This window comes from Cryptomeria japonica, chromosome 1 (assembly GCF_030272615.1).
Source record: "Cryptomeria japonica chromosome 1, Sugi_1.0, whole genome shotgun sequence".
Classification (NCBI taxonomy): domain Eukaryota; kingdom Viridiplantae; phylum Streptophyta; class Pinopsida; order Cupressales; family Cupressaceae; genus Cryptomeria; species Cryptomeria japonica.
Genome location: NC_081405.1, coordinates 379890807 through 379907208, shown reverse-complemented (window position 1 = coordinate 379907208; position 16402 = coordinate 379890807). Strand labels below are relative to the sequence as shown.

General features: G+C 34.6%; 1 protein-coding gene across 2 annotated transcripts in view; it reads right to left on the bottom strand.

The window, feature by feature from the left end:
• LOC131070904 (PIGF/3-ketodihydrosphingosine reductase fusion protein) overlaps positions 1 to 7131 on the bottom strand; it is a 106712-nt gene extending 99581 nt beyond the window's left edge. The window contains exons 1-5 of one of the 2 annotated variants that reach the window (XR_009112421.2): positions 6754 to 7131; positions 6548 to 6613; positions 6378 to 6420; positions 5765 to 5819; positions 5478 to 5526 (exon numbers count right to left, since the gene is read on the bottom strand). Coding sequence is in view for 1 of the 2 variants with exons in the window: in XM_058006576.2 (XP_057862559.2) it covers positions 5478 to 5526; positions 5765 to 5819; positions 6378 to 6420; positions 6548 to 6613; positions 6754 to 6912 (372 nt within the window). In the remaining variant the exon portion in view is untranslated. The remainder of the gene's footprint in view (positions 1 to 5477; positions 5527 to 5764; positions 5820 to 6377; positions 6421 to 6547; positions 6614 to 6753) is intronic. The other variant, XM_058006576.2, reaches the window with a different exon arrangement.
• Positions 7132 to 16402: the final 9271 nt, after the last annotated feature.

The window sequence follows — 16402 nt, the reverse complement described above, 5'->3', positions numbered from 1 at the left end:
ATCAAAGACATCTACAATGGTACTTCAAAGAATTAACTCAACTAAAGCAACAACGAATTACTGATGAGTTTGCCACCGAATTCCAAAAGTTGGTTGTCATGGTACCAGAATTATCTCCAAAGAGACTCACCTACCTCTTCGTGGAGGGATTGAAAGAATCAATCCTGAGCATAGTAAGTGCCATGGACCCAACAAACCTAGAGGAAGCCATTTAAAAGGCAATGAAATTCGATACTCCCTCGTCAAAAGATAAGCCCAAAGGCCTTGCACCAAACACATACCCTAAGTATTCCCATAAAGAAGATAGGCATGAGCAAGAATCCCAAAAAGGAAGACCATGTTACCATTGTAAAGAGCCATAGGACCGTGGGCATGTGTGCAAAAAAGAGAACATCAAAAAACAATGTGAAGACCTAAGAAGGAGGAGCTTCTGCTTCTTATGTAAAGAATCATAGGAACATGGGCACATGTGTGGGAAAGGGAGCCAAAACCATAAATGGAAACAACATCCAATAAAGAAACAAAGGGAAACCCAAACAAGAAAACAAGGCATGACAATGGAAATCTTAAAAACCTACAGTCAAAAGAAGGGACTATGAAATGGAGCTTTGTGGAAGAACCAATCTAGTATTACTAACGCCCTCTTATCCTTAAGATCTAGAAACAGCGTCTCCACAATAAAACTTGTAATGTGTCAAGCTTGAAATCTCTTTATAAGGCCCCAAGGTCTCCTTATCAAGTAAAGGGGCAGCATCTTCATTAGACTTTGCAAGAATACGAGAATAACAAGAGTGAACCATAAGGAAATATGAATTTGTTTAGGAGAGAACACTTCATTTGAAGTCACAGATGGTGTCATGCTTCTAAATCCTAATCTCAATACACAAGTCTTGTTGTTAAGAGATATTTATAACGTCAAGCAAACGGTGAGACAACCTAAAGTGATGCTTACAAACCATACTCCACCTAACCAATGGAAATCCTAGTGAAGAAAATTGTCTTTTCAAAAAGACTTCACAATTTTCTTTGTTAATCCCAAGCAAACATTAATGTAGATAAACAAGAATAAGAAGAAATTTTCAACCATTCGAACCTGAAAATTGCTTGAGGACAAGCAAATTCAGGGAGGGTGAACTGTCATATCCCTGACCTGACATCCATTCACAATAAAAAGCTGTGAATGAAACAGTATTTTCATATAATCCCAATCGCCTGTAGGAGTAGTTGATGCAGTGATTTTTCAGTCATGGTTGAAGACAAGGTCCTTTTAGCAGTGAAATAAAGACAAGGTTCGATTGGTAATGAATTGGAGAAAAGTTCAATCACTCTTGAATCATTCTCACGAATGATACATTAAATAAGGCATAACTAATTTTGGTTCTTAACAAATGGTCTATTTAGAGATGCTGGTTTCCATGAGGCATCAACCAAGGGGCACATTCCTCCCAATCATTGAAACCTTAGAGAAGGGCACAACTCTCCAATAGTTATCAGGAGGTATAAGAGAACCGTCCACCATCCAGGCAAAGGGCAGCATCAAACAAGAGAATAATCAGATAAATATATCCTCAGCCTTCAGATTTACAAGTTCAGCAACTACAATCAATAGATAGCAGTCCACCATCTATTAGCAGGTATTTGAGCATTCAGCAGGAATAAAATAATCAGATTCACATTGGCTGATCAAGGCCTATTATAGCCAATATCTAATAATCTGATGCAACTTGTGTTGTAGTATCTATTCATTAATGTATTGATTGCCAATATTAATCTCTTGTATAAGTATACATGTATGATAAGTTATTACCTACATCTGATTAACACATTTGTCTGTAAACCAACATCATGTATGGGAGGAAGGAGGCATATGGGAGAAGGGATTGCCATCTAGGTAGGGACCCCAGATGGATGTCCATGTTGCCTGCCACCGGGGCCAAGAGGGCCAAAATTCCACTCTTGGGCTTAGATGGGTCAATTAAGGAACCCCCATACGATCTCCTCTTGGACCTGCAGTGATGGATAATAACCTTAGAGATGAAGTATGGATAGGGAAAGCAAGTACAAGCACCCCACTAGGTAAGGACCCCAAGTAGATGTCCATGTTGCTTGCCACTAGGGCCAAGAGGGCCAAAGTTCCACTCTTGGGCCTAGTGTGGGATGGCTTCAGACAGACCTACCATACTTTTCTCCCACACCCTAATGTGTTTGAAATGATGCTATAGATATTATAGGAATATCATGTGTTATGGGCTAACCCAAATTGTGGATATATATTATATAGGTGTATATGTTTCTTATGTTATTATTGCAGGATTCAAATCCAGGATTGTTAATGTTTGTAGCTTCAGTCAAATGATCATTTAGAATACATATAATATATGTTGATTAATAATAATATATTATTATGTTATATTATTATATTATTATTAATCATATAAAATTTAATATTCAATATTAATCTATTATATTATTCTAAATTAATAATTGATTGATGAAACATTATAATATTAATTAATTAATTATAATTAAAGGACATGCCTCTCCAAAGGAATATATATAGTATAATGTTATTCAATTTGAGAATACATAGAATTCCAAGAATGCAAGTATCAGATTGAATCAGATATATACATTAAAATACATCCAATAAAACCTGGGAAAATCAACATGGTATCAGAGCTCAGGCCTGTGAAGTTTAATTTGGAGGTTGGAGAGGGTTGGAGAATTCAGTTGTTTCTAGAATTTTCAGTCTGAAATATGCCATTGTACGGCCCTTGGTTGGCCTCAAAATGAGGAGTATAATATATGGATGGAAAGATCTGTGTTTCTAGTTTTCAAATATGTTTATCTCATCAAATTTGATTCAGTTTTGTGCAAGATATAACGACTTTGGTGCAGGTCACTTGAAACCCTACCTAGGGTTAGCAGTTTTGGGAAAATTTTCATAACTTTTGTTTTAACCGTTGGATCTGGCTATAACTTGGAGGAAATGTTTGTAATAAGATTTTCTAACATCTCACCGAAGAGATTGGATAAATTTGGTAAATTGAAAAAGTTATTAACGACTACGTGTGGCAGATCATAATGAAAGTGTTGATCAAAATTATGAAAATGTTCTACATCATTCAAAGGGAATTATGATGAGAGATGATTCATGCGTGATATTTCTTATATGGGCTCACCTTATGAAAGGAAATGTTTTAAACTTAAGATAAGTATTCCATGTTTTATTAAGGCACATGAATTATTGAGTTTGTAATTTATGCTATAATATTGGCTAGTAAAATCTTGTATGCTTCTATCATTGGTATTTTTGTTCGAGATAATTTATGAGCTATTTGTAATCTCTCTCTGACATACCTTCAGGACGAAAGCACAATAAAATTTAATTAAAGGGAGAAATAAATTGATGCTTATAAATGAATTGATGATTGAGACCAGATGCAGAGGGAGTCTAACATTTCAAAAGAGAACAAGAGGTTGATACAAGAACTTGAGCTTCAGAGGGAGCAGATGGTTCAATCAAATTGTAACAATTTCGATTATAGTGATTGAGAGGGATTTTCACTATTGAAGGTGAAACACTTATGAGGTAAAACTTGATTCAATTGATTATTATACTAATGAAATCATTTAATGCCTTATGGGCCTTGTGTAAATCATAAGGAAGTGACAACTTCCAAATGATTTCCACTTGTATTTTTGAGGTTATTGGAAGGTGAGGATCTTACAATAACTTGAGCTTGTGGATAGAATCGCCGACTGAGGCAATCCACGTAAGAGCTCGTGGATTTAATCGCCGACTGAGGCAATCCACGTGAGAGCTCATGGATAGAATCGCCGACTGAGGCAATCCACTTAAGAGCTTGTGGATAGAATCACCAACTGAGGCAATCCACGTGAGAGCTCATGGATAGAATCGTCGACTGAGGCAATCCACGTGAGAGCTCATGGATAGAATCGCCGACTGAGGCAATCTCCACACTAGAGCTTGTGAATAGAATCGCCGACGGAGGCAAATTCACACCTTGAGACTATGGTTCCCTGTGATGAGCATCATATGGTTGATGCAAATACTCCCAATATCATGAGATGATACTTTTGAGTTATGGTGAATATCATGTGCCTTGATATTCTTGTTTATACCATACTTTTTGATATCATAGTGAGATAATATTTTCTTTATTCCATAATTAATCTAGACTTAATGCATTTGCATTGATTTTATCTTCCCTAGCTAAGAGGGAGTGTTAATTATGTTTTGTGTAGCTATGGTGAGGGCCATAAGTGTTGACATGGGAGATCACTACACATTATGTCTGATCATCCTCCCTAGCTAAGAGGGAGTGTTAATGTTTGTAGCTTTAGTCGAATGATCATTTAGAATACATATAATATATGTTGATTAATAATAATATATTATTATGTTATATTATTATATTATTATTAATCATATAAAATTTAATATTCAATATTAATCTATTATATTATTCTAAATTAATAATTGATTGATGAAACATTATAATATTGATTAAATTATTATAATTAAAGGAGAGACATGTCCGTTCAAGGACATGCCTCTCTAAAGGAATATATATAATATAATGTTATTCAATTTGAGAATACATAGAATTCCAAGAATGCAAGTATCAGACTGAATCAGATATATACATTAAAATACATCCAATAAAACCTGGGAAAATCAACAAGGATCACACTATTCAAAGAGATATTTTGCTTGGTAAGATGTAACCCTAACCCTAATTTGTTGCATTTGTGATTCATAGGCAAATTCTAGGACAGATCAGAAAAGGGACATCACAATATAAGTCCAACAATGAATCACCAGACACGAAATTGAATCAAAATAGTGTGAAACTACATGGTTGAAGACATACATTCCAGTTCAATCAGGGAATACTTGAGAAACATTTTGAGAAGCTCATACAATGTGATTATCAATTAAACTTGCTAAGCAAGGTAACCGCCAGGCAATATAATATGACAGATTTTGCAGATTTCAGTTTTAATGATAACATAGTAGACAAACCAGACAAAAACAAAACTGTTCTTGCACTCTTTGGCAGGAACTTCGCTGCTCTGCCACACTTTTTTATTTGGAAGTTTCAACATATAATAACTTTTTAAAATCTAGAAATGATATGCATGTATTTTAGTTGATGATTTCTACATCTTAAGCATAACTTTGCATTTCGTCTCCAAAGCATCCTAGTAAGGTAGTGAAACACGTGTTTTGCAAGGTTGGTTCTAGATGATTTTATACTGTACCAAAAATGTCAGATGGATCAACCAAACAAGAGTTAGCCAAGACAGAATTCTAAGTCATCATAGTTCAAAAGCATTATAACGTATCCATTTATCTACACTACTAAATTGTGTCAAGTGCCCTGTAATGGCTATCTAGTTTCTAAACGTGACTTAAGTTATAAATACACTTAATCAAGTAACATACTCACAGTGAACAAAGACATTAACAACGACCAGTGTAGAGTCCTTGCAGCATACCTGCATTTAAAGGCATAACATAGCCATCAAAATATGAAAAGCTCATACAACAGAACTGTTGCTACAATCTAGTCAATCATATAATTAAAAGCTTAATTTGATTGTAAATTAAAGGAAAAATGCATAGAAAAGAATGTCTTTATAGACAGGCAAATTCACTGGATACAAAAACCTAATGATATTCAAAATATTTTTTTAATATAATAGACTTCAAGACAGCCAATGATTATACACTTACGCAAGACCTAGAGGTGCACCAAAAACAATTGCTCCAAATGCATTCACTAAAGCACCTGCAAAATTGTAAGGTTAAAATCTGAAAAAACTCATTCTTTCGGTTTTATGGTTTCATGTTAAATTTCTCTTTATTAAACAGTAACTCAAAACTACAACAAAAAATAAGTTGAATTAAGAAATGTATTTCTGCAGTTACTCAAAATCGTTGTAGTACAGTCAATCTCACAGCCAAGCAACGTGCATTCTCCATGACATACTAGAATAAAAGCACACATTTGTTCATGATCCAAGCTCATCCCGTCTTCAGAGTGTAGAATCAAAACCGGTTTGGCCTAATTATTGACGGGTGAGCTTCTTTCAATTTAAATCTCGAAACTTGCAAAGTAATAACACGCACGAACACCTCAGAAATAAGTGCCAGAGACAGAGCAGATGACAAATATATTTCTTTAACATGTCACCCAACCCCAAAACCTCTTTAGTCAGCTACATTCATCAGGAATAAAAACAATGCCTAAACTAATAAACTCATATCCAAATTCCCTTCATAAACTCAAAGCCTTGTTATTCTAAGCTAAAGAAGGGGAATTTAGATCACCAAACATAGTGCTCACCTGCTGGTATGCTTACAAGGCCTCGCCCAATTGCCCACCATACCTGTCATACAGCCCCATGTAACCAAAATTCCAGAATATTGCACCCAACACAAAAAAATGGACAGAATTGTAAAAATATACTGCTAAACTCAGCAATTTTTTTAATTTAGACCAAACAAAAAAATTACCGAACAAACTTGTGGGTTAGCCCGGATTCGGCTGTACGCGAAAATCACAACAGGGCCTTCTACTGCCTGGCGAAAAAAACAAAAATTTGTAATAAGAAAATAAGGTATTGGGTGTTCACACTCATTCTTTATAGTGGCTACTCCACTATGGTATAGTGCAGCCAAGACTTGAGGTGGGGGGAAAAATGAAATCTCAATTAACAAACCCATAAGAAGCCAATAGCCTTGACAGGTTGGTTGATGATATTCAGTCCAAGCGTATTCTGAGAAATGAATAAAGCTGAAAGCAAGGCAACCCCACATAATATATGTACAGTCATAAGGTCATTTCTTCCGCTGCTGCGATTGGTAGTTTTTATTGCCATCGCAGCTCAGAAGCTTGTTTTTGGTTTTTCAACCTTTTTAACGAAGCTTGCATGGAAGTAAGTGAATCTATTCTCGGAAATTTGAAAAACTAGCAATTCCGCCTCAAGATGTAATGGGGACGCCCAATAGTTTAATACAAGGTATGCATGCTAGACTTATTAAAGAAATGCTCCTCAAGAGGGATGCCTCGGAAACATTTTTGAAGCACGGTAGAATCGAGAAGTAATAGTTGAACATGAATTAATGATTGATATACAAGATATGTTTGTTAGATTTATTAAAGAAATGCTCCTAAGAGGGCTGCCTTGGAAACTTTTTTGGAGGGTAGAATCGAGAAGTAATAGTTGAATATAAATGAATGATTGATTTTAATATTTTCTATGAGACTAAATTGTTTATGAGATCGAAAAATTATATGAGATCAAGAAAATATCTTTAAATTGTCTTAGGCTCTTTTTGATGTCAGATATAGTACTATTAATTTTTTAGACTCTTCTCAATGTCGGATATACTCTTATTAATTTTGACTAGGAAGTTGGTCATCTAGGTAATCCTATCTTCCTCGAATAACTAGTACATGTTGTCAACCAAGTTGTTTTCATATTGAGTACGGATATCCTCATAAGTTGTGCATTCAATAATGAAGTGTCATTTCATTTCCATTGCCCCCTTATTGCAAAATATGCATGCTCTTTCTTCCTAAGTTTCCCTAGGTATCTTTTGCCCATCAATCTCACACCTAAGATGATGCTAAAAGATAGGTTGGTTATCTTCAAAAAGGAAAAATGCTAAAAAACAAGTTGATTTCATATCAAAACATTCTACAATTGAGCATGGTGTTATCCTTAGGTTCATGATCGAAAAAATATGGAATACCCAAGGTGATGAGACCTTTTTCTATTTTGTAGACTTCAAAATATCCTTTGACACGATATCACATGATAAACTATGGAATAGATTAGATGAACTAGGAGTTCCAAATGTGCTTAAGCTACAATGCATAGGATCTATGAGCATATCAAGGTGAAAATTAGAATTACAAATGAAATTTTGAAGTGTTCAGGTAATGACATTTGCGGCAAACAAGGTTGACTGTTTTCCCCAACTTTGTTTGGGTTATACATTGATAAATTAGAAGTGTGGTTCAATAAAGCTAGTGGGGAGGGATTTTAATTGGCTAAACATGTAATAAAGTTACTCCTATATGCAAATAATCTCATATTAATTGCTAAGATGACTTGTAGTTTAAGGGAACACTTGAAGGCGCTTGAAACTTTTTGTTAGGCAGTTCATATTTAAGTGAACACTAGCGAAACCAAAGTGATGATCTTCTCTTCACAAAGAAATAAAAAGAAATAAAATAACTTTCTTTTTGAAGGCAAACCATTGGAAGTAATGAATGAGTACAAATATCTTGGGCTCAATTTTCATAACAAGGTTAATCGAGAAATGTACAGAGCAAAAAGAATTCAAGGAGGTTGGAAAGCATTGTATTCCCTATAAAATAGATGTAGGAATGTAGAGCTATGGAATTGGAAAACCAAGAGTGTTTTTTGGTTTGGTGGTCACTCCAGTGATCCTCTATGGGTGTGAAATTTGGGGCAGCCACATGTTAAATTAGATGTGGAGGCAAATCGAAAGAATCCAAAAATATCCAATCTTAAGTAGTCTATAAATTAAAACCACTATTTCCTATGATATTTTATTGGCATAAACAAGCACCTTCCCTTTAGAAGAATCAATGATGGTCAAACTATTAAGTTACTTAAAGAAGAATCAAAATATGGAAAAACATCATTGAACTAAGATTATTATGGAGGAAGAGCTAACCAGAAGGAAGAACACATTAATGAAACAAAATGACAAATGGATGAAGAAATGGGACCTTGATATTCAGGAATACCCAAATGCAATGAGGAATCTAAAAAAATTATGAGTAAAAAAAACTAGGAACAACATAATGAAAAAGTAGAATGGGCAAAAAAAGTTTATTATGTCAAAGAAATTAACCCCATAGGAGACCATGAGGAAAAACCCTACATAGGAGTGAATATTAAATGGAAAGTGAAATTGCTATCCCAATTAGATTAGTTCTCATCACTTGAGGTGTGAAATAGGTAGATGGATGGTACCTAAAGAGAAGGGAAAAAGACAATGTGTCTATTTTGCAACATAGTAGTGGTAGAGATAGAATGACATTTCATCGTGGAATACTTAATGTATAGAGACATTCATACCAGTTATGAGGGTATCATGAAAGATGACAATTCAATCACATTAATTGGGGAAGCAAGGCTTGGAAAAACAATAAACTTATTTATCAAAATTCATTATCACAAAGCAAATAACAAATTGTTTAAGTCTTTGGTACCCTATTTTTGGAGGGTTGTGTGTTATTCTTGGGTCCCATAGGTTATTTTTCCTCGTGGATGTTATTAAAATATTCCATTCATTCATTTAGATATGTATGTTGCAAGTGAGATAGGGAAGACAGGTTTGGGTTGTGGTATCTGAGTACTACTAGTAATCTTAGGAGTGGCATGAGACGTGTCGATAAAAAATTTAAGGGAATGTTAGTATCATTTTCTTTCTGCATCAAACCTTTATTATCCTCGTCTTTAATTCCTTGAAATTTTCCATAGGCTAAAGCATTTTATTACTCCTAAATAATAAGCACATGTAACTACAACTTATAAATATAAGAACTACAAAATACCATGCAATATAATTTTATAATGAAATATCATGTCATATCAACATATGCAAATATATCATACTACACCCCCCAACAGGTAAAACCTTTCTGGCAAAAAGTTCTTAGGGCTTTAATGGAATATCTGACTGTGGATGGCAGATTTACGAAAATTTATAACTATCATTTCCCTGAACCACTTCCACCATGGGGCTAAAATATCCTTGCCCTTCTATTTAGCCTCCTCTCTAAACAAGAGCCTTGCCGATCATGCCAAAAAGCCCAGCTCCTATCCTTTAGCGCACCAGGGACTCATTCTGCTTATTTATGAACATATTAAGGATAAGGCTAGGGCAACCAAGGATGATCCTTTGATCATCAATGCTCATATATTTGAGAAATGCATAGATTCTGATTCGAATGGGGAGCCCAGCACCCCTACCCATAAAAAAAGGAAGGTTGAAACCAAGCATAAGAAAAGGATGTGCATTGTGATGAAGAAGAGGGAAAGGATAAGGACACTGATTCTGAAAATGGAGCCTAATAAGGAGGAGAATTATGGGGAAGGGGAGGAAGGGGGAAATTTTGAGAACCTTCACTCCAACCCTAAGGGCTCGGAAAGCGAGAAAGAGGCTCTAAATCCTAAGGGGGGTGAAAACCCTAATGCTGAGGAGACTGAACAGAGCAAGGACTCTGTGGATACCATCCTGGACACCGCCCGCAACTGCACCCTTGAATTCTTCAATTTTCAGAAGTGGGTTGTTGAAAACATCACCAGCATGCAGGGTAAGCAAAGGGAGCTGGAAGATAAGATCAATAAGCTGATTAAGATGTCTGACTCTGGGAAATAGAACGAGGAGACAGAAAACAGTGAAGCGGAGGAGGAAATGGAAATGGAGGACTGGCTGGAGAAAGATCTGATAAAAGGCGACCTGAAACATTTGGAGGACGTTATTAAAACCATGAAAGAACAGGTGGAGGAGGACAAAGACAACGTCAACGCCCGGATGGCTCGAAATGAGAAAGCATTGAAAAGCCTTATGAACCACAGCCTCCAGGTCCTAAAAGTCTCCTCCCATAATATGAATGCGCTGGTGAATCATCTGGAAAAGAAAAACCAGGAGAAGAACCTGGTAATTATAGAAGATGCTCCAACTTCCAGCCTAAACCACTAAACCCCTGGGCGCAGAACCAGGCAAACTACTGCTGAGAAGGACACGAAAATGAAAGAGAGTCAGATTGCTCAGGAAAACACTGACTCGAGGGAAGCGGCCAAGGCAATGATGCTCTTGGTGCAGAATGCAGAAGAAACCATGAAGAGTTTTTAAATTTCTTGTAATGCTGGGCTTGGGGTCAATTTCTTGTTGGCCTCTTACTGTCCTTTTCTCTGATGCTGGTTTTTTTGCTGGTCTTTTGCAGTTGTTTTGTTTTGTTTGTTTCTTGAATATCTTTCGAATGTAATTGGGTTTCGGGTCCCTTAAAACCTGTTTTTACTTAATCAAAAACATATGCAAATATTATTCACCTACATAACTTAAAACAACTATACCTACATCTAGAGATTATGAATATATCATTAGTATCTTAACAATCAATTCCAAATCACATCTATTTAGATTAACATCATACTTTTCACTAGTATAATAACAAATCAAAACCAACAAAGCTAACCAAAAAAAATAGTTAAATAAGGTGACATTTTAAACAACAATCTTACATGGATTTTTTAATTGCTCATTAGTTATGCCGAACTTGGCACATATGATCAAATAGCATCTCAAAATGATTTGACATTTAAAATAATTCACTTTACCATACTTTCACAAAGTCACACACACACACACACACACACACACACACACACACACACACACACACACACACACACACACACATATATATAATTTTTTAATCGCTCATTAGTTATGCCGAACTTGGCACATATGATCAAATAGCATCTCAAAATGATTTGACATTTAAAATAGTTCACTTTACCATACTTTCACACACACACACACACACACACACACATATGTATGTATGTATGTATGTATGTATATATATATATATATATGTATATATATATATATATGTGTGTGTGTGTGTGTGTGTGTGTGTGTATGTATGTATGTATGTATGTATGTATGTATGTATGTATGTATAAAATAATTCACTTTACCATACTTTCACAAAGTTACACACACACATGTATATGTATATGAATATGAATATGAATATGTATATGTATATGTATATTTATATTTAAAATAATTCACTTTACCACACACACACACACACACATATATATGTACATATATCTATACATACATATATATATATGTATATATATGTGTGTGTATATATATATATATGTACATGTACATATACATATGTACATGTATATGTATGTATATACATATGTACATGTATATATGTATATATGTATATACATGTACATGTACATATATACATGTACATGTACATGTACATGTACATATACATACATATATACATACACACACATATACACGTACATATATACATATAAAAACATATATACATACATACATATATACATATGTATATACATATGCATATGCATGTATGTATGTATGTACACACACACACACATATATATACACATATATGTATGTATATGTATGTGTGTGTATGTATGTATGAATGTATGTAATGTACATACATACATACGTATACATATACATATACATGGTGAAGCTATTTAAGGTGGAGAATTTAATGAATATTGCAATTTTCTTAACTAAGGCTACAAGCACAAAGAAGTTTAAATGGTGTTTGAAGTTTATGGGCCTCATGGCCCTTAACAATTAAATTATGCTCCTTATACTCCCTTTGCTCTTGCAAGGTGTTCAACAAGTGGGAGAATGTTAAGAAAATGGTGTTGCAAGCTTACATTTACATAATGTTACTATTTATAGTGAGTTTACAATTGAACATGGATTTGTCCAAAATTTTCTCTAAAGTTTTAGATTGGCTAAACAAGCATGTCGATAAATTTTTATTGCAAGACCATGTCTAGCTTTGAAGATATTAAAGTTTCCATTTTGGGAAATTTTATTTGAAAGATTCAAAGTCAAATTTGAAGAACTTAGTGGCATTTTTTGGGTCCAAAAGTGGTATAACCGATGTGGTGTGTTATAGCCTAGTAGAGCACTTCAAAAACTTTCTAGTGCTTCAAATGGTTTGTTAATCAAACTCCTGGACCATGGGTCTCTTGAAATGGGAAATATAAATACGTGTTGGACACATAAATGAGTTGTAAAAGGGAGTTACACATGTTGGTTTGTGTTTTGACACATCATAGGGCATCTTGGATTGGAGATAAGTTGGGTGTCGCTTTCTAGGTAGTTTTAGCTCATAATTTTGTAATACCATTTGATGGTTCATATATTATATCCCCTATATATTAGGTGTATGAGATGGAGGTTGTGTCTAAGATTCATATAGTTGTTGAGTTATATTTAGCTCTCTGGTTGGTGATACTCGTATGAGAAGCTTGCATTGCAAGTATATTGTATTTTATTATTTATTTTTGAATAATACTAGGCAACTTTTGGAGTGTGAGGTTTTTCTCCTGAGAAATTTTTCCGCATGCAAATCACTATGTTGTGGTGTGCATGATATTTATATTTATTTATATTAAGTTTTTGTAACTATAGTAAAGATCTAAATAAATTTGCATACGCCTCCTCTCAAGGTTAGTCCAGGAAGTTATTTTGCTACCTTAACTTCCTTGCATAAACTAGGGTTGTGCTTACTGTCTTGGAGATTCATATCCTTCACTTTGATACCCTAGACAACCAAAATAATTGCCAACAATCCTAAAAAGAATGAATTAAAAACCCTAACAAAAAACAATTGACAATTGATGTGGATTCATGACAATTCAATAAAATTCCAAGAAAAGATATTTTGAGAATCTATTAAAAAATTGCATGTGTGAGCACACCATCACTAATTAGCATGGATGTTCCTAACAACACAAACAAAAAAAGCCCAATATAAAACATGACATTTTTCAAACAAATCATTAACTAAATAACTCAAGATGTTCTCTTGTGCTCGATAGGCATTATAAGTTGACACCTTCTCATCTAAAGCCTAATGATTGGGTAAAATTATCAAATTTGTATATCTGCACAACATCAAATAGCAAGAAAAAGTCCCACTTGTTGGCATCCCAAGTTTTTGTGTCCTTTTTTTCCCTTTCTACTCTATATATGTACATTTTTCATTTGTCTAGCGCAAGGTTATAACTAATCTAAAAAAATCTAAGTGGGTTAGTCATTACTTATTATTGTTCCTCTAGATGTTGAATTTTTCTTTCATGCCTTAGTCAAATACATAAGACGAAAAAACCAAAATTCGGTTGCATGTTATGTTTGTTAGTTTTTTGGTGTTTCAATGTTATTCATTCTATCATGGCTTTCCTATCTACTCCAACTCCCCATCTCAAGGCCTTGCAAAAATGGTGTGTCATTTGTTAGATTTTTAGCCTATTTGCACCTTCCTTGCTTTTATGCCTCCTTAAAAACCCTTTTTATGTTCTTCTTAATACATGAAGTTCAAAATGTGATTCCTCATGATTCAACTAAGTACAATCCTGTTTACCTTTCTGGGCTATTAATGATTCCATTATTTGTTTTTGTTAGCTATATGTTGTTGTCATTGATGTCAGCTTGAATGTGTTGTCATGAATGTCAACTTAAGGTCAACTTGATGACCTATCATACTTGTATAGAAATGTATTGATATAGTTGAAGAGGTTGACAAATGGTTTAGACCAACACATTTGAGAGAGATGGTTTTACACAGATGGTGTCATATGATCATCATGTTTGAAGTTAAGTAAGATAGTTCAAATGACTAGTAGATGTATTCATGTGACAATTAATGTATTCACGACAATGTGACAATCCAAAAGCATGGATTTTGATGGATGTTAATTGAATATTCATACTTGTGCATTTGAGGAAGAATTTTCCTAAGACAATATATGTATATTTTTGGTTCACATTCTTCCACATTTCAAGATTTTTTCTTGTGGATTCAGAGTTTAGTTGGTTGTGTTGGTAAACATATTTGTCATTGCAGTCGTTTATCTGAAACTAATCCTGTTTGCCCGATGAGCAGTGAGGAATGTTCCAATAGTTGGAGAGATTGTGGTAAAACCACAATCTTCCTCTGCGTTTGAGAGGGGAATCTCCCTCGTATGATGGGAGTATTTGGGATTTTTTGTACTTTTAACCTGAAAGTACATAAAGGAGAAAACACAAAACTAAAGAAATAAAGATAGAAACCCCAACAATAGAAATATGAACATCAATTGAGATTTCTCAACATTTGCAACAAATTACATAGGGGAGTTTATATCGTAATATGCTTAGCCATGAGGTGACGGTAAAGAAAAATGACAAATCTCAACATACGCAGAGATAAGATACTTCAACATGTTCAAACATATGCATAAAAAGACTACCAATTTGAGATACCAAAGGTTGCTTGTGTATCATCACATCAATTGTACAAATCACACATGCATAAAAAGACTACCAATTTGACATACGAGAAATCAGCAATGATAATACATGAATACATTTAAAACACACAAAATAAGATGTATTCTTCATTATCCTTTTGGAAATACACAAGTCCAAAATCCTTTCTATACATAGTGCAAATCAAAATGTTATTACAAGTTCTCCTAGAATTTCAGCAGAGTTTCCCCTCTATAAAAAGTTCCCCCCTCTATAAAAAGTTCCCCCTTTACATTACAAATAGCTTTGTATTTATAGGCTTTGTAGGATAACTACCTTAGTAACTAACTTTGGATAGGTTAATAACTAACTCATTTTTATGCAAAAAGAGCTTAGTTAGAAACTACTTCGCTTTTGCATGAATAAGGTCCACTTTCTAACCTTTAGTTGCAATGAGTAACATGAGTCACTTTTACAAAAATACAAGTTCAAACTTGTAATATCGATGAAGAACCAAGTCATGAGTTATGTTGAGGCACTTCTCCATCTTCATCCACTTCATCCGAAGTTGTCATCATCTCACCATCTAACCATTTGAGATCACAACATGCCCATACATTAGTGCATTGCTCATCAAAATAAAGTAGTCATTTTCCCTCCAAAGACACACATTCCAACTGCATTAGCTAGATATCCTTCATGGTCAGCACCTACATTTCCTTGGAGTCATAGAGCCTAGCATTTCCAGACATAACATCTCTTCGATTATTTTTGTCAAGGAATTGCTTTTCACATTTATATGTGTATCAACCAGCACATTCCCGAGTATAATATCTGATATTGATTTGACTTTGCTATGTTGCGGCCAACATTGATTCATAAACCTTTATATTGTGCACATTTTGTAATCATTACATCTCATCCCTCAAGATGACATCTCCTCAAGACTTTTCATCAATGTCGATGATTCCACATCCGGTGTGTGTGACCAGTGGTGTAGGAGCAACCTTCTAAGGGCTCCCACCATTTGTTTTTGTTGTGATTTTTCTTATTCATGAAGCCATGTAATGTAATAAGAGCCAAGAGCTCATTGGTTTTATTTAGGTCCTGGTTTAGGTCCTAGGTTCACAAGTCTAGGTTGAGTTTTCTCTTAGGGTTGAGGGAATGGGGGCCTATTGATGAGTTTGGGGTCCTTTTGGCATGGTTGTGTCCAGAGGATAGCCTAATAAAGGCCTAAAAGCCAAGAAAAGCAACATTGCAAAAGTTGCTTAAAAGTTGCAA